The sequence below is a fragment of the Dreissena polymorpha genome, chromosome 10 (genome assembly GCF_020536995.1).
Source record: "Dreissena polymorpha isolate Duluth1 chromosome 10, UMN_Dpol_1.0, whole genome shotgun sequence".
NCBI lineage: Eukaryota > Metazoa > Mollusca > Bivalvia > Myida > Dreissenidae > Dreissena > Dreissena polymorpha.
The window spans coordinates 6,844,209-6,869,601 of NC_068364.1; the positions used below are offsets into that span (position 1 = coordinate 6,844,209).

The 25,393-nt window shown below is 38.4% G+C and overlaps 1 protein-coding gene across 1 annotated transcript; it reads left to right on the plus strand.

Moving 5' to 3' along the window:
• Nucleotides 1–10,222: 10,222 nt before the first annotated feature.
• On the plus strand, nucleotides 10,223–23,590 carry LOC127847953 (uncharacterized). Its single transcript, XM_052380205.1, has 5 exons — nucleotides 10,223–10,630; nucleotides 11,105–11,455; nucleotides 22,520–22,719; nucleotides 22,844–23,012; nucleotides 23,460–23,590. Exons 1-5 carry the CDS (start codon nucleotides 10,309–10,311, stop codon nucleotides 23,588–23,590), a joined length of 1,173 nt encoding a protein of 390 aa, XP_052236165.1. The 5' UTR covers nucleotides 10,223–10,308.
• Nucleotides 23,591–25,393: the final 1,803 nt, after the last annotated feature.

The window sequence follows — 25,393 nt, forward strand, 5'->3', positions numbered from 1 at the left end:
GACATAAAAACATTCATCTAAAAACGGTTTTCACTCAAGTAAGCAACGAATTTATTTTAAACAACATCCAAGGTTCTATCAAGATAGCGCTGTTCAACAACAAAGATAGGCCTGCTCAATGCGTTCATTTGTTCAAACGAAAATATTTGGGCATTTCATGCGAAACGGCTAACGTAGCGCTGTTAAAAGCGGATCGAGGAGAGTTTGTGACTGTGTCACCTTTCAATCCGCGTGCGTACAAGACATGTTCATTTGACGAAAACGCAGCAGCGTCGATCACATCACCTAAAACTTGTTTCGTGGTGAATGAAGATGGCCAGTGCTTACCAGCAGTGCTGCAAACAGAAGAAGAGTTTCAAAACGCTTTTGACTATCTGATTAACAGAACGCACGACCCGAAGGTGAATGCAATATCTCAAAATTTGATGTTTAAAATTGACAGTCTGAACGAAACGCTCGAATTAAACGATTACGCGATAGTTTATTCGCGAGTGTCATATGATGAGGACAATACGTGCTTGTATATCGACGTGAATGAAAAATCTATTTCGTATGAAAATTGTACGACAACACGAACTCTGTGTCAAATTAGAATTCCTGGTATGGGACTGGATTCACCGAGTGACGATGATTCCAAAATAAACAGCTTTTGGGTCTTATTTATTGCACTAACATTTGTGGTTGTTTCTTTGGTTATAGTTATAGTTATTGCGTATGTGTTGCAAGGATTTCAATCTAGACGTTTACAAACTACTACAACAGTTCAAATAACAAGCGCCTAACTCGAGTATAAAACCATTCACGCAAAGTCAGTAGTTGTCATAACGTAAAACAATGTTCAGCTGTGAGTTTGTGGCTGCGATGGTAGCAAATTACTTGGAATGCAAGCAGTTTGAGGACTCAAATGACACTCTTTGTGACATTGTTGAATGTGTGGTTTTGCTTGTAAATAGAACGGTAACGATGCATGTTCTAACAAAGGATGAACTGACCATAGCTTGTTTCGATGAAGACTATTTCGCCGAATTGCTTGAACAAAAGCTGAACAGTGGTTTGAGCTGGGATGTGTTTGTGACTGCATTTGTTTTGTTTGTGGCCGTCGTGAATGAACTATCGAAATACAACCTTGAAGGCTTCTACCACCTGGTCAAGATTCAAGACGTGTTCCGTAAATATAGACTTACTGACTGGGTTGCAAATCAACCTGGCAAATGGACATCGTTTGTACAGTATTGTAAGCGAGTTTGTTGAATAAAAAGTAGAAACAGACAAATTTGTGTTAAGTTGTTTTATTCAGTATCGCATTCACATTCAACTTCACTTTCTATAGATAACGATATGTTCGAAGCCAAATTTTCGAATAATTCATACTCATCGTTAATGTCTTTGAGACCAATCATATCGATGATTTCTTTGCACATATCAGAACCATTGGTTTTAAGCAAACCGTGTTTCTTCTCAACCACACCATCGCGGTCAAAAATGTTGAAAAATAGTTTTGTATCGTCTGGTCTGTCCATAACAAGCATCAAGTCGTCCTCGTCGTCATCTTCACCCAATCTTACATACACATTCAAATGAACTGTTAGTCCAAAGCATGTGATTTTGACCTGATAATCGAATTCGGGTGTAGGTTCATAGTCAGGAGAAAAAAATGCATATGGTTCAAATGTTTCAGATTTTGACATGCGAAACAATTTTACCCTAGGCTCCTCTGTGGATTTAATGCTCATATGCTTTGATATGATGTCCCACAACTTATTCGCAGCAGATTGAGATTTGATTTTCCATTTTCTTTTCTGTATACGTTTTTGCTCTGGTGTTTTTGAACGAGCATTGAAGCATATGCTTTGAAAGTTTTCCATGTTTTGAAATGTGACCAATGTGGCAACGTTAAAAGCCAAAGTGAAATGGTTTGTGATATAGATCGTTACAAAATTTGCATTTAAAAGCTCTGCACAAAAAGTAAGCTTCATTTCATTTGTTGATGTTTGCGACTATATTTCTTGGCATTTTGCTTATTCGATTCATCATCGAAGAACGAAACCCCGATTTTTGGGATCGCAAAAAGACTAAACTTGACAACAACAAGAAGCCATGATTGGTGTTACAATGCTTGCGATGATCTGTATTCAAGACTTACGATGGTGGTTTTCCGTTAGAAAAATACGAAAAGAATGCATACAGGTTATGAAAGAACTTCGTGAACGCTTTCAAGCAAATAGTTGCTGTGATTGCAAAGACTGCAAAAAACGTATGGCTCAACTTCACCTGGAAAAAGAACAAGCAGTGAAAGACTCGCGTACTTGTATAATTTGCTGCAATGAAGAGAAAACCTTTGCCGTAACACCATGCATGCACCTTTTCTGCTTACTGTTGCTGGCACATGCATATATATGGGAACAAATGCGCTGTTTGTAGATCTGAAATGTTTGATTGGAAGCGGATTCATTGGACTGATTAGTGTTATGACTTTGAGTGCATGCTTGTGTGTGTATTTGTTTGAATAGTATCGTCAAATAAAATGTTGAAATGAATTTTATGTTTTGGTTGTCAGTTTGGTAGATTAGATGCAAGTATATTAACGTTATGGTTTTTCTCTTGCTGCGTGAAGAAAACAAACACGAAAACAAACACGCAAGTTTACTGTTTTTGCTCTTTATTTTCGACATACAACAAACAACATACGACATTTAGTTCATAACATTTTCTTCTCTGCGCTTTCGGCTCAAACTACGACTGAACACTTTTGTAAAGCTTCTCTTTCTAGTTCTCGACCGCTTTTCATCGTTTTCGCTAGGTTCGTTGACAGACTTCGGTTGAAGGTTTTCCTTAGACTCGTTTTCTCTTCTGAGCAATTCGTTATCATACGCGGTTTTGTTGTGAAATGTAAGAAGTTGTGGAATGCGTTTAAGAAACATCACCACTTCTGTCATGCCTAGGTGCTCAGCGAGTTCGATCATGTTTACCAGACTAGAGATTGACTGCCAATCCGAGTAATCTAGCGTGAGACCGTTACATTGGTACTCAGACAGGTTCATGAGAATTTCAAACACGTTCATCAATTCTTGAACACTGTACTTCGGCTGAATCTTGACATGATTTGTCTTAACGTTAGTGAACATTTTCACAATTGCTGCTGGGTATGATTTTTGTTCTTTGCCCACATAAAATACAACCCTGTCTTTGCTTTGTTTAAGCGACTGAATGAGCTTTGAAGAGATTTCAATACCAATATCGTACTTCAGTTTAGTGAACAAGCGATTAGTGGCTTCGGTGTCAGTGACCCGTTTAATATCTTTAACGTTTATGGTTGACATGGTTGACATGGTTGTGTGTGGTTTGAGTGTTTCTATAGAAAAACTAACCTTAAATAGATTTTTATCGCAGTTTTCCAAACCGTAATTTGTGATTGTATAGACAGTTGAACATCCACAAAAAGTCATGTTTTTTCTTGAGCTGGGAATCACATCCTATAGTGTTAATCATAACAAGAAAAACATAAACGCCTAAAAGCGAGTAAGGACAGAGTGAAGTGTTTCTCGAAGTTTTGTATGTATCGTAAATAAACTTTATGTATGTGGAATTGTTAACCGTACTTTCGTCAAACAGAGAGAAAAATTGTAAGCTTTCAGTCGGTTGTATCCACACATTGGATAACCAAACACTGAGTCAAAATGACTTGTTATTTCGCTAGTTGTCAATTTCGTGAACAGCGACATGCGTTCATCGTCTTTGAACTCATTGAGAACCATCGTGACACACGTTTGAATTCCGCACCCGAGTTTCGAGTTAATATCTACTAGCTTGATTTCGAATGTGCGTATTTGCTCTTCGTATTCTGTTATGTACTGCAAAATGCATAGCGAACATTCGTTGTGATGTCTCGAGTACATGGGTGAAAACAAGTAGGTGTTTTGAGCTAACTGTTCGTCTTCGTCAATAATCAAATCCTCATCGATATCCATTGATAAAGAAACACATGTGTACAGTTCAATGGTACAATTTATTTAACATATATACGAAAATATGACAAATACAAGTCAACATAATCATACAATATTGCAACAACGTAGTCATTGGTCATCATCGCTCAATTCTAGATCACTGAGTATTGTTTTTTCCTTTTTCGGTTTCTTAACAGTTTTTTTTTCACCAGATTTTCGCATTCTCTTAACAGCCAGAGCGTTCATAATTTCCTCTTCATCATCGTTCAGCGTATCTGACATTTCTGCATCGGAGATGTCGATATCGGCATAGTTGCGTTTTTCCTCAACCTTGGAAGATTTGATTCGCTCTATCAAAGAAAACATGGTTTCGTCTTCCCCAGAACCGAGTATTTTGTTGAGCACATCAATTGGAACTCGATCGAAAACCTTGGAGCTCACAGTCTTCAAAACATCGTCTTGCAGGTTTTTTGTTTTCTTGATGCCCTTTATCAGATGCTGCGTTCTTACTTTGAGGCGTCTGTACTGCGCTAGTTTGGTATCAATCTGTTGTAATTTCTTAGAAAGGTCTTCTAACTTCGAACTATAGTTAGGCGACACGAAGACACCTGGCTCGACTTCAGAAACCCAATTCCTTTTCACGCCGTGTTGCAGGACAGCATTTGCAAACTCATTTATTCGTTCACGGTTGTTCAGCATTTGTTGTGCCATCGTTGAAAGTTATTGCGAGTGTGCTTATTTCGTTAAACGCATCAATATATATACGTGTGAAAAAATAATGCACGCCTTACTTGTTCATCATTGGCTTGAATAATCGAATGTAGTACGCCTCTTTGGCTTTACGCACGTGCTTGTCTCGCTCTGTCTCCAAAACGAATACAGTGTACCGTTCCTTAACATCGCACAAGTGTTTCCCACATTCTATCAAATGGTCAGTAGCTCGACACAAATGCTGCTCTGTTCGAATATGAGAGTTGTGTGTATGAATGCGTTTTCTCAGATTAATGGTCTCTCCAATGTACTCACCGCAGCAAGTGTTGCACTTCAGTACGTATATAACATCTGTTGATTTACAAGTTAAGTTCTCTCCATCTTCCACTATATACACAAAACCGCAATTAAACTGAAAACTATTTCCACTCTTTATTTGAGAACATAAAGTGCAACGCATACCGTTACATGGTTTAACTTTGTAATCCATACAAATTTCGATATTTCGAGATTGTGAATAAAAATGTGTTTATACGCTTTTTGTTACTGAGACGTGAAGATCAGCTGGTACCGTGAAATTGATTCCGTGTTCCTGCATAGCACAAGTAATGTCAAAACACGAACAGTTTTGCGAATTTAGCTGACTGATATGTAGAGTTTTACTAACTTTTGTGAAACAAAACTCGATTGTCAAGTCGAATATGAACACGTTTTCGTCTCCAATATCGTCTAGTATGGTTTCAAAAATGCTTTCGAGCAGTTCTTGTTCATTGATTAAAACACTGATGCATTTAAAAACGTGGATGGACAATTCTTGAGTGTTACCAATGCTCTCGCGTTCAATGGTATACATGTTGTCATACGAAGTCATTGTGAGTTATGACAATAGCGGATACAAACGCTTTGATATATGTTAACTGTTTACAACAGTATCGTTATGCCGAGCTATGCTGTGTAGTACAATTATGAAGCAAATAGCAGCTATCACAAGCACAATGAATCCACCAACACAAACAGCGACAGTTTCCCAAAACGTTAATTTTCTTAGTCCCGGTTCGTCATTCAATGTACTTTTACCCAACAAAACCTCGCAAATCGTGGGACTGTGTTTGCATTTTTCGATTGAAATGGTCTTTGATCGCATATCGACATACGTGCATTCTTGTCCACTGTTCGTCCTTTTGTTGTACACAATGAAGTGTTCGCTTGTGACAGAACTGTCATCTATATTTTTTATTTGAAACTTTGCCTCACTCATATTGTGTGCAGTGTTCTGAGTAATGCTAACCAAATATGAAACTAACTTATCATCCAAATCGTAAACACTCGCAATACTTGAGTGCGAACAATTTGCATCAATCCGAAAACATTTGCCATTTTCCGCTTTCACAGCACCAATATCGCAGTACGTGAAATTAGCCAATTGTATTTGTGGTACGCGAATGAAATGACCATTTCTCGCTATAAGCACAGCATTCGTGCTCTCGGTACAATTCTCAATTTGATACGTATTTCTGAATAACGACATACAAATCTTATCAACAGTTGTGCCATCTTTGGTGCTGAAGACAGTAAGTCGATATGATGAAGCCTTTTTCGCGAGAATAACTTCGTTACTCACTTGTTTCACTATTTGACTTAGCATCGCACGTAAAGCATGATTACGTTCGTTGATAATCAAGAGTGTGTATTCACGAAACGGAGAAAAATGCGTATTAGAGGAAATCTTGAATGATGAATCCAAGTTGATGAAATAGCAACGATTGTTATGTACTTTACCGATTGTAGTTGAACGATTACATGTTAGGCAGTAACAATTTTGCAATCCATACGTAGATACTTCTGCAACGGTCTGCTTGTGGTGCTTAATTCCCATTTTATGCTTGTTGATAGCATCTTGCATATTTTGAAATTGTTGGTTAACAATGTTATCGTTTTTAACTGGCAGACTAACGGTGAGTTTTGGCTTGGTAAGAGCATTTTGAATTTTGTGAGAAGTTTGGTTAACAACAGTATTTTTTTTAACTGTTGGACTTATCTTGTTTTTTGGCTTGTTGGTAGAAGTTTGAATATCGTAAAATTTTTGGCTAACGAAAGTATTGGCATTTTGAATATCGTGAACTTTTTGGCTTACGATAGGTTCAACGATAGGTTTGTTTGTTACTGACAGAACTTTAGTGTTTTTGAAAAAAAAGTCAGAAAAATCGATAATTGGTACATTTTCAGCGCTTTGCTTTTCATCCAAATTATCGTCAGAGTAATCGTCATCAAAGTTATCCTCGTCAGAGTAATCCTCGTCAGATTGATCATAGTCAAAGTCGAACTTATCATCGATTTTTAAGCGGATCTCACTCATTTCTTGCTCTATTTGTGTAATTGTGTCTCGCAATTCTTTGGACTTAGAATGGATTATTTCCAAACCTAGATCATATTCTTTGATATACTTGGCGACTGACAAATCATTCATTTTTCTCTTCAATAACGCATTTTTGATTCGTGTTAACGCATGATCCTGTTTCTCGGGACTAGCACCTTCTAAATTCACATCGCACCATGTTCCGAACGTTGTACACAGTTCAGTATTAAATCTGATGAAGGCATGACCGTGCATCCCATTTGCACAAATTTCACTTCCATCATAGGTCAATGAAAAATTGTACGGAAACAAAGGTATCCAAGCGTGTGTGTAAATCTCAGTAAACACAGATTCTACAAACTCACTGATAGAGTACGTTTTCGGCTCAATTTGCAATCTAACTAAAAGACTTGGTAAGTCGTAAGTGATAAACATTGATCCCGCTACAAAACCATCAACTACACTGTATACCGGTTTTGAAAACGCTTTTTTCTTGTTCGGACATCTAGATAGACCTATGGATTTGCATTGTTGCTCATGACCTTCTAAACTAAACTCTGGGTTTTGCATCCATTTGTTGAAAAATTGTAAATTTTCTTTGACATCGTCGTATAATGACAAATACTCATAGGTTACGTTTATCAACACATAAAATAAACCATTCGTAACGTCAATCGGTGTATTCTGTACATGCTTGAAACAAGACGGTTCATAAAAATTTGGTTTAGGACGTCCTAACGCATTTGTTTGTAAAACTATGGGACAAAACAGGGCAACTATATGCACAAACATATACATGACGAGTTTTTGATGCATTGTCATTTTGGAAAGTTCCTATATAAGTATTTTCTACAAACAAATTGAAGTTATTTGTCTTCCAGTCATTCACATGGATTACACCACAAATAGCATTCCTATGTGTCTGTGGACAGATTTCCAGCATGTGGAAATAAATACAAGAGAACATTTTGCACATCAATTCGAAACGTACGCAAGACTCAAAGCTTCTCTACAACCAACGAAGTTGATAATGTGTCTATTTGATGAAATTGTTGAATTCGTTTGCAGCAAAACAAACATAAGCAAAATCAAGATTCAACACGCGCTGATGGACTCTTGTACTTCAAGGAAAACCTTTTCAGTTTGGTCGTTTCTGATCAAAGATGTGACAAAAGAAACTCTGAACGTTCTTGCTACGAAAGCAAATCTGTGTAGATTCGATTTATTGTATAGTTTCATTCATGCCGAAAACTGGGTATGTGGTGCAATTGATTTTCATGGTGTTGAAAAGTCAAAAGATATTGCCAAAGATATTCTTGAAACAGAGCACGTTTTTGAAATGTTTAGCGCACACGCGATGACTAGATATACCAATAAAATTACCATGAGTAATATTGTATCACATCGTGATTGCTCAATAAAACGTATTGTATCATAGCTTGTGTTTTCGTGATTTGTTCAGAACATACTCAAATAACAAACAACACGCAAAATTGTTTCAAGGTTTTTTATTAACACATACAATCGAACACAACAGAACAAACATGCTATAAATTTGGGTCGTTGATAAGCATGTGTTGATTTTCATATCCATCCTTGTGCTACGTACTGATGGTATATATCTTTTGGTTCGTTGATTAGCAATCGATCGTATGCCTCATCGAATGCCTCATAATCAGAAAAATAAATATGGTGGGCCTCTTCTTCCACCTTTTTATCAATCAAATATTCATATGGCGATAGAACATAGGGTACACGTTCAATTTGATTTTGTTCTTCATCATCGACGCCACCGATTTCGTCCGCAAAACAATTGTCGAATTCTTCTTTATATTTTTCCTCCAAAAAACTTTCGTAAGATTGCAAAAACTGATCTTCTATCATATCATCGATATCACGGCTTCTGCAAACCCAACACATTTTTCTATCATGTATCTCTGCATCTTGATCATTGGAACCCTTTTGAAATATGTGATTATCATCGTCGATTTCGCCCCGGTAATATTTTTGCTTTTGATAAAACGGTTCGTAAGATTCGAAAACCTGTTCTTCCAGTATATCGCCAGCATCATTAGTTCTGCAAACCCAACACATTTTTCTATCATGTTTCTTTACATCTTGATCATTGGAACCTTTTTGAGGTATGTAATTATCATCGTCGATTCTGTCCTGGTAATATGTTTGCTTTTGATCTCGTTTTGCATTGCGTATTTTTGTTCTTCGTTTCTTTTTCAGCCTGTTTTCAGCCTTTTTACGCTGCTTTTCAGTTTGTTTTTGATAAGATTTGTAGCGGGTACGAGTACAAGTCTTGTCAATTTTCGCCATTAGCAGCTCATCCAAATCACTATAATTATCGTATTCGTCATACTTTTGGTCATCTTTTGTTTGAAGACTTTCTACCGATTTATTTGAATATTTTTGGTTATCATCGCTAGAATGAACATCTTGATCGCTTTCTGTTTCCACAATTCCATAATTATCTCTTTCATATTGCTTTTCAAACTCGTTTTCCAAGTACCTATCGCATAACTCATAGTCAAGAAATTCAAATTCAAAAGGACAAGCACGACCAAACCGTCGATGACTGAGTCTCACTATTTCTTCTTTGTTCATGTTCCAATCGAACACAAAAGGACAAGCGGGGCACAGCTGTCGATGCCTAACTCTCACATCTACTTTGTCCATGTTCCAAATGGAAATGTGCGCATTGCAAAACACGCATCTAACGCAATTAAAAATAGTGTCGGAGAAATTCTCTCTCGTGTCGGAGATGACACAAGGGTCGTAGATGAACCCTTGGCTAGCCAGGTCTTCCTTTGACACGCTGCGTTTGGATGGCCTGTCTTCAAAGGTTTGAAGTCTCTGGTCCATATTTTGATAGCGACTGAAGGCTCGTGGTTCAGATTTTCTAAGCCTCGCTAAACGACTGTACACAGACATGTTTGCAAACAAACGTTCTTAGACTTACTAACGTATTCATCTCCTATTTATACCATTTTTTTGTAATGACTTATGCGATACAACTCTCGTAGTACAATTAGTGTTTGACATTGTATATTGAAAACAAAATTAGCCCGGCAAAATTAGCGGGGGGGGTCTTTTTTAAAACCCCACCCCCCTTATTAAACCGTCAGAACATTTTCCGGGCATATCATATAGCGCCGCATCCCGCACCAAAAATGCACACAAGAAAAAAGTGGCTGTGGTACAAGAGACAGCTGCAATATAACGGGCATCTGTGTTCTTCCGAACGGTAGGATCCTTATAACCGACTACAAAAATACAAACGTAAAGATGCTAAACCAGACCTACCATGAGATTAGTCGTTGGGATTTTTCTTTTTATCCTCAGGACATGTGTCGGGTCACTGATAATGAGTTTGCAATCACGTGTAATCTCAAAGATGATTCTAGTCATAGACACGAAGTTAAGTTTTTCTCTGTGACCAATGACACGATTGTGGAAGGTAATACAATGAATTTACAACATAACTGTATTGGTATTACCCACCATCGGGGAGAACTATTTGTCACGTCTGGTACCGCACTACACACATACTCAATGATCGGGGAACTGGTCAAAACACTATACGAAGACAAAACAGGCCATTTGACAGGTAAAACACATACTTTAATATGATATTAACTGTCGCAATATTAGAAATAAATTAATTTGTTTTGTATGCTTCTACTCAAAACCCAAGCATAATACAGCAGAGACCATATAATGTTGACTAACATCAAAATATCGTTTAATCACGTCAGTTAATATATTAATTGACATGTAACAATAGTGTCGAGGCAGGTATTGTATTACAATGAAATACATGTCAAATAGCCTGACTTGTTTATCGATTAGCCTAGTTTAAATCTTCAATAATAAGTTATTTATCGGCTAATGACAAACAAACTCTTCATAGCAACTTAATGTCAGCTTCACGATGTTTCAAGATACAGAATCTAGCGGAGTATTGTTTATTCATGAAAGTACACGAGCATGTATGCGTGCTTATTACAAACGCAACTGTTACAATTGAGCCCGTTATTTACGAAAGTTTCATTTTTGACTTAGTTAATATGCTCTTTTCCAGTGTTGAAGTGTGCAGTGAGCCACCAAGGCGACATTATTTTTGTGACCAATTTTGAACAGCACAAACTTCTCACCCTGGCCAGAGATGGGTCAATCATATCCACCTTCGCTGACCCTGAGCTAAAGGAGCCCTGGGATGTGCATGTGACCTCTGCAAGCCATGTGCTAGTCTGTGGATGGTCATCAAACAATATCGTGCAGGTGGATAGCGAAGGCAGGACAAAATTAGCTGTTCTGGCCCTGGAGGGCGTGGAAAACCCAGAGTCTATATATTACAATGTTAACAATCACTCCATCATTGTGGGGCAGTGTAAAAGCAACTACATCGTGGTATTTAACCTGAAATTACATTGTATTTCGTGTATCATTTAAACATTTTCTTTCAGAAGGTTCCGTTCACCCATGCTTTTTAAAAGCAACTCTTGAACATAAACCAGTGTGTATGATAGTAGTATATATTTATTTACTTGATTGTATTTGTAGTGTATTGATGCACTTTGATTATATTGTGTTTATTTGTTTGTAAATGGTCAAAAGCGTTTTGCCGATTTTCCAATAAAAAATTGACACTTGAAATTATGATAGTGGGTAACTTTTTCTATTAGATTAATAATGCAGTCTTGAAATAAACCATTTATATACAGTAGTGTTTCGAATGAAAATGTTAATAACAACTTTTCATATATCATAAAGCATGTTTATCGTTTGCTCCATCCTCGTTAATGCAAACTTTACATTTAACATTATTGAAAGAAATCGGGATATAGGTAAAATACATTAACAAAGATAAAATAAAACGCTGGTGATTTAATAAATGCTAAAAATAATCGATTCTTAATTTCAAACCGTTGGTACTCGGAAACGGATATATGAGATTAATTCAAACGTAAGTCGGTAACATTTTGCATTTAGATGAGATTAATTCTACTTTAAAGATGAAACATGAAACACTTTGAAATCGTTGAAAAGATATAAATGATGCATCGTTAGTGCACTTTAACTTCACTATTGAAAGTAATGAGATAATAGTATTGATAATTTTAAAATATCCATAATAAACTTTCAGTTTCATAATGTGCCCTGCCCACCTAATATAGATACATAACTTAGAAACAGTATTTATAACAGTAAATTATACATTCATTAATTCGTTTCCAAAATCATATGGTATCTGATTAACAAGAGACTGGTCCTGCGTAATAATCCCTGGTTGTATACTAAATGCTTAGGTCACAACGTACGGTTTAAGTGCAAATATGTGTCAGTTTTAATATTCTTTAAGGATGAAAAGTTATCGAATAAGCGGTTGTTTATAGACGATCGTTTAGCGAGAAAAAACCTTTGGTATTAATTTATTATTGAAATCCGTAATATATGTATTAGTGCAGTACAACTTACATATAAGCTTTAGATATTGATTAAAATTAAATGCTACAGGTTATCTATTTAAAATGTGTTGTTTTTTTTATACATTTACGTACTCGTTACCTACGGTTATTTGTTTGTGATACTCGATTCATTGTCCAAAGTAAATTCATTAACAGTATTCTAAGACAAAATTATTAAGTTGGACACATGTTGTAAATTTTCAGAAAATGTTTGGCTTAGTTCAACTTGATTTTTTTACAGCACTATGTATATACTTTGTATTCGACAATTTCCATCCAATTAACATTGTACATACTACATAAGAAATTATTCAACTAACCATTCATACATTCTTTCCCTGCATGATAAAACTGAACTATTTTTTACAGCGGTGTTTAAAATGTGTGTGCTTACTCATGATTATGACGGAATAACACACAAACCCGTGCCAAAGCTGGAAGTATAAAGTCATATTCAGTTTTTGTTGCCAACTCGGTGTATCCATTTAGCGTTACCATTATAAATGCTATACGCATATTGAGGCTAAAATTATTCTGAACGACAGAAACATTTCGTGATTGTTGCATGTTCAATTTTCGGTTCTCTATTTAAATAATTAATTTTGAATATTTGTGTCACAATGCTCACATTTTCGAGTCAGTAGGAACAATTTTGATGCACAGTATTGTGGTCCGTTTTCAGCTTGTTTCATCATCGATTTGTTCAGCGATTAAACATGCTATTTGTAGAAATGTATTTCGTGTAGTATTTATTTTTCAAAGTCTGTTGACATTTAATAAACTCCCCACTGGTTTTTTTAACTAAACTTTGTTATGTAAATCGAATATGGCTGTGCCGGTTTGTATGAAGTCACTCATGACAATTCGTGAAAAGTTTTGTGGTCGACCAACTATTTGGTCTTGACCTAGTTCTTTGGGGCGGTCGAACAATATTTTCTGGTTAGGTCATTTAACATTAGTTAGTGACCACCTTTTGGATGACAAGTTTATCTTTTATTTAGTGCTTGTCCACAAATTAATTGCGTATTTTCGTCTTGTCGTAACATCAAAGTCTGTTTAACCATAATTTTGGCGGTCAACTTATTTGACTTATTGTGATTTCAAACGCATAATTCTTAGCATTAAAACTCGTATTTGTTAGCATTGAAAATTCTACAGCTAATATAAACAAAATAATGTTGAACAAGCTTAAAAAACAATGAATATACTAACCCATTTATGCCTAGCGTCTAGAAAAAAGGCACTGGCAAACAGCGTAGACCAGGATGAGACGCCGCATGATGCGATTTAGGAGGATGCGGAGTCCACTAGGCATACATGGGTTTATATCCGTGCAAATAACTCATATCTTATTCTGGATTTAATGTTCAAAATTTTTGATCCTACTATTGTACCCATACTGACATATGGATACGAAATATGGGACTATTAAAACGTTGACATTATTGAACGCGTACATAGGGAATTCCTAAGAAAAATTACTATGTCTCGTAAAAGTACCCTGCCACATATATGCAATATGGTGAACTTGGGAAATACCCGCTATCTTTCACTATTTACAGCAAAATGATGGACTTCAACTATTTAGGTAATGACAAAAACTATTCTAAAAATAGATATTAATCTTATCAATAACAATTTGCATAACTTTAAATGGATATCTAAGATTAAACAAATAATAGATATGGCAGGAAAATCGATCGTGTGGCAAAACTCGCCGAACATGAAATCATTACAAGTAAAACGTGCACTTATTGATCAATACATTCAACAGTAGCATGTGGACATGAACCTATCAAATAAAGGTTAATTTTATAATTAATGTAAAAACAATCTTGAATTTGATAATTACCTAAAGCTTCTTCCTAAATCTAAGTATCTATCTATATTGAAGCTCCGCAGTGGTAATCATCATTTCCCAATCGAAACTGGCAGATGGAACGGAAATAAAAAGATAGTGAACTTTATGTCATAACATTGGCAACGAAGAACATAACATTATAAAATGCACTCACTTTACTGCCGATAGAATCGATATAATTATGTGTTCAAGACCTGTTTGCAGTGTATATAAAGTTAAGTATATAATGTCCATAGAAAACGTTGAATATCTACATACATTTAGTAAATTTGCTAACACCTGTTAAGAAATATCAAATAACTAGTTTTTACGATGTTGTGTTTGTGACCTTAGATACATAAAATTGAAAAACAATTAGTCTTTTAAAGTCATAATGTGCCAAAAATACAACTTATTTTTCTTTGTTTTTTGTTTGTTTTTTGATCTATTGTTGTTGTTGTTCCTTGACTTTACCACATTAACCGTGAAGCACATGTCTATCTAATTATTGTATAACTAAATATATAGTGTTCCTCTTACTGCATACCTGCATGCCTGAGATGTAAATAAAGTTGTGTTCTGTCCGTTCTGTTTTGAAAATACAACGCTATTTTGCTCCTTGCATCATCTCACTTATCTTTGTTATGTAATTGTGTGTCCTTCTGTTGTTTTATATTGCGCTTGTATTTTGACTGTAACCCGTTAACCGTGAATAATATGACTATTAAAATAGTGTTAAACTAAAGATACATTTGTATATTGTTCCTCTTACTGCATACGTGTATGATTGAGGTGTAAAAAGATAGTTTTCTGTTCTGTTCTGATAATCTTTAGGTTGATTTTGCCTCATGTGCTAAGTGCTAAACACTTCGATCGCTTATTGTGAGGGAGATAAGAAACGGAAGAATAATGAAGTGTTTAATATTTTATGTGATACACAGAATTAGTTGTATATTTTATTAAAGTTACGCATAGTACATAGACAATCATTGGTATTTACAGAAATAATAAGACGAATAGTATATATTTGCTAACAATTGCACTTCCCAGCCGGCTGAGGTGTCACTAAGTTGACATTTTAGGGTGTAGTCATACAATTAAATCTAAATAGAGAGGGAAAGTGTAAAGAGCACGATAATAAAAAGAGTGTCATTGCTTAAAGTATGTACACGGATAGTTTAAGTGAATCGCTGCTGTTAATTGTTAACTAGTGGACTTATAATTATTGTATGACAAGTTCGTGTGCAAATAAGTAATACTATTTATATAGGGATTAGTATGCACACATTGATGTGTTTTTCATGTTTGTCGGATATAAATAATGCTTCCGAGCGTTTTATATAGCACTCTTGAATAAACAATCCAAATTTTAAAATAAGTCTTTTATCAGTCAGCATACATGCTAGCCTCACGCTATACGGAGTGTTCATTATGCTTGGTTTAATTTTTGCGATACAATTGTAGAAAGATAATCTTAAACACAGGTATAATGGACATTCAAATTAGAAACGGTATTCTGTTTCAAATTAATTGGTTCTTTGATACAATAAGCACAGTCTTTCGTCGACCTTTAGCTTTCTAAACCGCCCGGTTTCAATCCGCAGCGGCAAGGTGCCTGTTCTTATTTGAGCAATGTAAGATCTCAAGTGCTTTGGTAGTTGCATAGATACATAATTTTCGTACTCAAGTTCGTGTTTAATTTGCCGGCAAGTCATGAGCTTGCGTTGGGATACAAAATCCGGTCATCATACGTGCGTGAACATGTCTCTTTAGCATGAAACAAAATATTGTCCAGCGACAGGTTGTTCATGGATTTAGATGTATACAGATTGAGTAAATTTAATTCACGTCCGAACACCACCCGTGGCTATGTGCGTAATCCCACAAAATACTTTCTTCGTGATTCTATCGTCTGGCATTTTGACGAGACGGTCCCACAGGCGGCGTATGTTCTGGTGACGTCGCATTGTGGGCACTTGCCATCCAGTATCGCCATTTGTTAAAAAAGTTCGACGCATATTTATGAATGCATGGGGACAACCGGATGGCTCTGTTTGTATTATATCACATGTTGAGTACTTTGTATAACCCCAGAACCCAGAGATGTAGTCCGTCGCCAAGATTACACTAGTTTCGTAAAGTTTTGTGAAAAGGTTAAATTAAAGGCGATATATTGCATTGGCCTTGTTTAACAAGCCACCAAGTTCGCGAGCAGCCGCTTCCGCCAATATGTTTGCTGTCTCCGTGAAGTCAAGCTTATCGGTTAATATACAACCCAAGTATTTATAACACGGTGTAACACTAATGATCTCGTCTTCTATATTTAAGACATATTCCGTTTTGTTTTGGTTTTGTTTCCTGAAGTGCACAATTTTCGTTTGTGTTGGATTACTTTTAATGCGCAAGCTTTTACACCGGCTTTACTTTACACTTTATACAGCATGTTCTGTAAGTGTGCTTCATTTCCGCTAAGAACAACAAGACATTGTAAGCATTAAGAAGGATGCATACATTTTTGCCGTTGGTCATGGTCCCCAGGTTCATGCACTTTAATTCTAGAGCTAAATCGTTGATGTATAGTCCGAATACGGTAGGCGAAATTTTATTTCCATGTTATACGGATCATTCTATGTCAAAGTAGTCCGTTAGGTGTCTATTTACATCAACCCGTTCACGAGACGTGCTAAACAATTTGGCAGTATGGTATAGAAATGTATGTAAACGCCGACGGATAATAGTATGGCCATTTAGCAGTCTCTGTCAAGGCGTTCATGATGTCGATAAAGCATTCGTATGTCGATAAGCCTTACGCTTTTCTATTTCGAATGATAGAACACAGTGTAAATAGATGGTATGTACAGGAACGCAGTTTTGTTCACCTAACGTCCAAGTTCAGATGTTTTGTAAAAATAATACTGACCTCCGGAGGTATACTTATTTGCTGTAGTTGAGCGGTATCCGACGATCGCTTGTACTAATTTTCGGTATAGGTCGAATGATTGACGATGTCCATAACTCGGGAGTTATCCCTGTAAAACGTTCATTGAAAAGTTCAAGAAGGAGCGTGTGTGAGTTTTAATTCTTAAACGCTTCATACGGAAGTAGGTCTTCACCACATGCCTTGCCATATTTGCAAATAAATACAGCCGTGTTCATTTTAGCGATGGAAAAGTTATCGTTCAAAATAGAACACGAGTTGTCCTCCCTGCTTTCAGAACAGTGTTCTTCCAGGTTGGTGTTGAATTGGTTGAAATCGTTATAAAATTGTTCGTCGATGTTTGATCCTTCACAAGATTTTGCTTTGTTAAATAAACTCTTAAAATCCATCTCCCACCTTTTAATGATACTATTTATGTCGCGTATAATGTCGCCGTTTATGTCAAATGTTTTCATGAAAATGGTGGAGCCTTGTTTTGGGTCTAGCGATTGTATGTGGCTCTTAACAAAATTGGAATTCTGTTTGCAGATCTCCTTAAATTCAATTTGCTGGTACCGTTCGTATTTTCGTTTACGCCTGTTGAGCTCCCTATCGAGCTGCCGTTGTTTGTTCTTATGTACATGTAGCTGTCTATTTTGGTTTGTCGCGTGTAGTTACAGTGCAATTCAAAAAGTTATGTTCACGTTCGCTCACATTTTTAAAAGGTCATCGAGAGTTTAACCCCACTATGGTTTAGAAATATTTCGAAATGAGTTTTTCAGCGTGTTCGATGTGCATTTAAAGTCCACCTTTTCTGTGAGTGAATTGTAATATAGTTCATATATAGAGCGTTTTAATGTTATATATCGAGTTATATAAAGATGAACATACTTGGATATAAATTAACTGTTTGATCAAACTGATTGCTATCGAGATGCTCTCATACGTTATGTCAATTCTTATTTACGTTGGATTTCATGAAGAATTTTAAGCAAAGAAGTAAACAAGCGCTTTACGCCCTGAAGTGAATTGTGAGATATGTCTCTATTAAACGTACAATGGAGACTGGGGTATTGATATTGCGTAAATCATACAACGTGCTGTGCGCGCACATGGCACTCTTCTTATTCCATTCTAACGACCAATTGAACAGTACAACCTATTTACAGATAGATTATTGCAACGTTTGTAAGCTATTTTTAATGCGGAAAAAGGAAACTATATTTCTATAAATAATCAAGTTGTATTCGGTTGCATTTAAATGACTCATCCCTGTCATCGTGGAAACAGTGGACACTATGTCAATACATGTTTTGCAGGCAATGACGTACAGACAAACAGAAAGGCTGTTAATTTGCATTGCAACATAAGACATATGAAAATACTTATAATGGTATGCTTGAACACCTTATACGTTGATACATGCCTGAAAAGCCGCAATCCGTCATGGTGCCACACATTTCACAGTGACATACTGAAAAACATTACCAACTGTACGTACCATCTAGATGATATCCCGAACACAGTGACAGGATAGAAGTGACCAATAATATAAACAATAAGCGCATGCTAAAATGTATGCTTCACTGTATTGTGTGTGTTATATTTAATGCTACAGACAAAATTCTTACCATGCATCACTGTAAGTACATTGTATTTACGATTTTCTAAAATGTTTGTGTACTATGTACGGTGATTTTGATATCATGACTGCATTACTACGTAATATTGTGATAATGCTTACTTTACAAAGGGAAGTAATAAAAAAACATTGATAGCGAATTAAACGTCGGTTATTTTTCTTGTTTCATTAGTGTATATTAATACCTTGTAAATTCAGTAAGGTACCTAAGTGGCTCTTCAATTATCTTCGCTGACAGATAAAATCCTAGGTAAACCTAATTGTTCATAGGCCAAACTATTTGGAGTCCTCAATGTATTTGCTTATTTTAATTGAGATAGCATAGGAGTTAAACTGTTTATTTTGGTCTTATTTATGTAACCTTAAGCAGATTGTGTGTTTCAGAGTTTATTTACAGGTCCTACTGGCCTACCTTAAGCAGATAGCAATAGCATACTTTAAATAAGATAAGTTTAAAAACATTATATCTAAACGCACAATCCAATAACTTAGAACATTATACATATATTAGAGAAAAACGTGTACTATAAAGTATAAGGAATCACAAAAAGGGACCTACTTATTACCAATTGAAATTCAGGGGAGGTAATTGGTGAAGGTCTGCCATTAATGATGACTATCAGAATGATTTTTATGATAAAAAATAACGATAAATGGAACGATGATGATGATGATGATGATGATGATGATGATGATGATGATGATGATGGTGGTGATGATGATGATGATGATGATGATGGTGATGATGATGATGATGATGATGATGATGATGATGATGATGATGATGATGATGATGATGGTGGTGATGATGATGATGATGATGATGATGATGATGATGATGATGATGATGATGATGATGATGATGATGATGATGATGATGATGATGATGATGATGATGATGATGATGATGATGATGATGATGATGATGATGATGATGATGATGATGATGATGATGATGATGATGATTAAAGTACCTGCGAACGCGTTGCATTGAAATTAAATTACAACATCAGGGGTTTCTAACATATGTTTTGACTGATATTATGTAACGTTGTAATTTAATTCAACACGTGCACGAATAGCGGCGGAGGGGACATTCGGCTCATAGCTTTGTTGTACATCAAAGGATTTAAAAATAAAGTGGCACACGTCATCCTCATATCTGGGCGATATATTGCATGCTACAATAATTATCTTGTAGCTCGCTTCAAAGTTAAGGTCACATTGGTCATTTTGAGTGTTTTCATAGAATTATTTCTATATAGTAAAACATCATGTCGCATCTGGCAATTAACAATTTGTAATGCACAATGATATTTCGAAATGAACTGACACACCTTATCAAGACGACGTGTCGCGTGCGAAAACATGTCTATCGCTTCAAATTCAAGCTCACAGTGAACACTTCGATTTTAGCAATTCATTCTATGCATATAGTTTAAGTACATGTTCTTACCCGGTCCATAACTTAGTTGTTTATGTTGTTTGACTTATTATATTGAGTGTATTTGATAAGTAATAATAACGTATTAGTAATGCTCAACATACGGTGTACCGGTAGTCTTGACCATTGAACAGTCATTAAACGTCAGTATTGAGCAATAGACATAAAAAAAATCAAAGCGTTGTGGTAATCCCCCCCCTACCCTCCCCCAAGATCGACAGCTATGTATCACATTTTACGCGCATGCCAGCGTCACCGAAGTAGTCGTCGTCGTCTTCGTCGTCATCGTGGTCCCCCTCTCCACCTCCTCCTCATCCCATTCAACAAATTGTTATCACATACACCGCTTCTTTCTAACCATTCAAAATATGAACACAGATGGTATACACCGAAATGTGTGTATAAGAAAACCATTACATCTTAACAAGGTGGTCACCAATGAGCTACCTACCGTCACCGCCCGCAGCCTCGCACACACAATGACAGCTATCATCAGGATGTGAATGTACGATCTAACGCATTATGTAGTTTCATTTTGAGGTTGAGATTGTTATTGGACCACAACAGTACTAGAGTCATTGGCCCGGTTTTATGCTTAAAACGCAAATATGGTATTTGTGCAACGTCGAGACTCCTTTTTCATCAAATCGTAACCAATCGTAACCAAACGATTACAATTTATGTATGACAACTATATCTCATCGAACTCGAAAAGTTGGTGATAAAGTTTTTATCAATCGTTTCTATACTCGGCATCTCACTGAACGCTGCGATAAACTTTCCATATGTCTAAATTCGCCTATGTGATTAGAGTGTGTTGAACACAAGCTGAAGTTATCGCAACTTTTTAAGAGCAATACTGTGGCCACCGGGATGCCCAAGCGACGAATCAACCTGTTTCATAATTTGAAACACTTATTAACACAAACTTATTAAGCATGACACTAGATCATTCACGTAAATAATATCATATCAAGTCGTTTCACTTGTATGCCCATCAACCGACCTCTGTTTTAGATCGATATCGACGGTTCACATATAACAACACGAAGTCATATCACGCCTAAAATTGATTTTAATGCATGTATTGTATTTCTTCGAAACGAGTCATTCCAAATTAACATAACATCGGTACGAACACCGAATTATTTCCCATGTCCGGCAGTGCAGTGACAGACACCGTTAATGCACTCCCAGGTACCAATGTGGCAGTGGTGGGGGTCACCGTCGTGGTCGTGGTCGCGGCAATCCCTGTTGTTCCTGCACTTATGAGGATCTGTGAAATAGATTCTGATATTTAACAGAACATGACCAAGCGAGTAAGGCATAAGTTCACAGAGCAAGTGAATTTGACAGTGTGGAACGTTTGGCAAATGCGTGCGATTGGCATATATGAAAATGTGGTAACTTGAAAGTTTGATTAAAGTAGTGTGAGATTTTATGTGATAACAATGTGTTGAATGGGATGAGGAGGAGGTGGAGAGGGGGACCACGATGACGACGAAGACGACGACGACTACTTCGGTGACGCTGGCATGCGCGTAAAATGTGATACATTGACAATTCTTTATTTATTTTTAAGTGTTTGCCGCGTTTTGGTGTGTAAACTGTTTTTCAGTAATATGATCTTTCACAGGTATCGTTACTTACAGTATATATCCAACACTGTATAATAGATATATACCTTATAACACGGTTAACTCCTTCTATACCATACGAATATGAATAACAATCGTAACGCATGTTATTTTTAAATGAGTAAAGATAAACACGCACACCGCTTCTTTCTAACCATTCAAAATATGAACACAGATAGTATACACCGAAATGTGTGTATAAGAAAACCATTACATCTTAACAAGGTGGTCACCAATGAGCTACCTACCGTCACCGCCCGCAGCCTCGCACACACAATGACAGTCATGACATGTCAGGGTGGTGTTTCCTCCGCATATTGTCAGTGCTGGGTCCGGTTTAATGAGAGCGACCATAGTCAGGCGATTATGGTTTTACCAGGGAATAATCGTCGTGCGACGATAACCGGGTTTATTAGAGAGCGACGATCGTCCGTCGACCGCACGTTGTTCGACATACTGTCGAGCGACCGCAGTCAACCCCTCACACCACGACTGCTCGTCGCGTGACGCTTTGTCGGCACCCAAAACCCGTACCAAGACACTCCCAGACAATCTGCGACGTTACCAAGATCGTCTGGGCACCTGTAGGACAATCCCAGACAGTCTGCGACGGTTTCAGAAGGTCTCCCAGACCAGCTGGGCACCTGCAGGAGATTTCAAGACAGTCTGCGACGGTGTCAAGACCATCTTGGCACCTGCAGAAGACAACCAGACAGTCTGCGACGGTGCCCGAGAGTCATCAGGACAGGCGAGGCACCTGCATGAGACTTCCAGACAGTGTGCGACGTTACCAGTCTTCAAGACCGGCGGCGCACCTGCTGGACACTCCCAGACAGTCTACGATGGTGCAAAGACCGTCTGGGCACCTGCAGAAGAATCACAGACTGTGCAAGACAGTCTCTCAGACCTTCGGGGCATCTCCAAGGGACTCTCAGACAGTCGGCAAAAATGTCAAGACCATCTTGGTACCTGAAGGAGACTCAAAGACGGTGCCAGACGGTCACCCTGACCATCGGGACACCGGCAGGAGACTCCCAGACAGTATATGACTTCGGGAAGACCGTCTTGGCGCCGGCAGGAGACTCGCACACGGTGCCAGACAATATACATGACTGTCGGGGCACAAGCAGAAGAATCCCAGACAGTCTGCGACGGTGCCAAGACCGTCTGGGCACCTGCAGGAGATTTACAAACAGTCTTCGACGGAGTGAGAGACTTTCGGGCACTGTTACAGACTGTCTGGGAGTCTCCTGAAGTTGCACAGACGGTCTTGGTACGTCGCAGAATGTATGGGAGTCTCTTGCATGTACCCGCCGGTCTGGGAGACTGTCTGTCAACGTCGCACACTTTCTTGGGGTCTGCTTAAGGTTCCCCGCCGATCTGAGAGACTGTCTGGCACCGTCAAAGACTGTCTGAAAGTCTCTTGCAGGTGCCAAGACTGTATTGGCATCGACGCAGACCATCTTTAAGTATCCTGCTGGTGCCCAGACGGTCTTCGCAACGGGCAGACTGTCTGGGATTCTCCCGAAGGTGCCCTGACGGTCTCGGAGACTCCTGGCACCGCCTGGGAGTCTCCTGTGGCTGACCAGACGGTCCTGTCACCGTCGAAGACTGTCTAGGAGTCTCCTGCGGGTGACTCGCCGGTCTGGAGATTTACTGACAGCGTCAAAGACTGTCTTGGAGTCTGCTGCAGGTTCCCAGACGGCATTAGCACAGTCATAGATTGTCTGGGAGCCTCCTACTGGTTCACAAACAGTCTTGGCACCGTGGCAGACTGTCTCGAAGTCTTCAGTTCCCCCGCCGATTAAAAAGACTGTCTGGCACCGTCGCAGACTGTTTGGGAGTCTCCGCTAGGTGGCCAGACGGTCATGATATCGTTGTAGCATGTCTGGGAGTCTCCTGCAGGTGTCCAGACGGTTTTCGCACAGTCGCAGATAGTCTAGGAGTCTCCTGCAGGTGCATCGCCGGTCTTGAAGACTTTCTGGCACCGTCGCAGACTGTGTCGGGGTCTCCTGCAGGAGCCAAAATGGTATTGGCATCGTCGAAGACTGTCTAGGAGTCTCTTGAAGATACCTTGCCGGTCTTGGAGACTGTCTTGGCACCGTCGCAGACTGTCTGGGAGTCTCCGCCAGGTGACCAGACAGTCATGATATCGTTGCAGAATGTCTGGGAGTCTCCTGCAGGTGTCCAGACGGTTTTCGCACAGTCGCAGATAGTCTAGGAGTCTCCTACAGGTGCATCGCCGGTCTTGAAGACTTTCTGGCACCGTCGCAGATTGTGTCGGGGTCTCCTGCAGGAGCCAAAATGGTATTGGCACCGTCGAAGACTGTCTAGGAGTCTCTTGGACGTGCCTTGCCGGTCTTGGAGACTGTCTTGGCACTGTCGCAGACTGTCTGGGAGTCTCCTGCATGTGTCCCGCCTGTCTGAGAGACTGTCTGGCACCGTCGCAGACTGTATGGAATTCTAGTGCATGTACCCAGACGGTCTTGGCACCGTCGCAGACTGTCTGGGAGTCTCCTGCAGGCGTCAATGCGGTCTTGGCACTGTCTCAGACTGTCTGGGAGTCTCCTGCTGGTACCTTGAAGTAAATCAGTGGTCAGTCTAGTGCATTCCTCTTTATGTCCCGTAGCTTTTTTTACATGTGTCTGCTGTCCTAAACGCCACCCAACACGCGTTTATGGCTGCCACAGTCTCCTGCCACTATGTCCGCTAATTTGCCTCGGTCACCAAAGGCCCGCGCTTTTCCTCCAGCAGGTTATTGGTCTCGATTACAAGCTCTAAAAGGATATCTTTCTCTTTTTGGACCACAAATGGCACTGACTTTAAATGTTGCTGTCTTCGTATTCCATTTTTCGCGTGTAATTTCGCCGTCGGATTTTGATGGCGGAAGTGGTAATTTTTCCTAAAAATAGCGACTACCACGACCACAGTCGACTGACCACACCGTCGTGCGACCACAGTCGCGGCAATTTGCTCCTCGAACTCGGCGAGTGGTCAGTTTGCGGCCGACTAGCGTCGGTCGACCACACAGTCAACCGACTACAGTCGGGTTTTGTAGATTTTCATTAAACCGGACCCAGGTTCACAATCTGCCGTCTCAAAGCATGCGTATGCTGCAATACAGACACGCGGTTCAGTAGGTCTGTTTAAAATGACAGTGTATTACCTGTCGGAGTGCCTCTCATTCGCAGCATAATAATGTTTGGTTTTACAACATAACGGATATGACCAATGGAATCACCGCCAGGTGTAACGCACGTGATAAGGTTATCAGTTTCCACTTACTTACCGACCCCTATTGTGGTGCCGACCATTTACCTTAATCGCACGTGTGTCCGATCATTTAAGCTGCATTCGAGCATAGTTAATTGTAATCGAAATATTCACTTTGCCCACCCATCTTTGATTTGTTTTAGATGTCA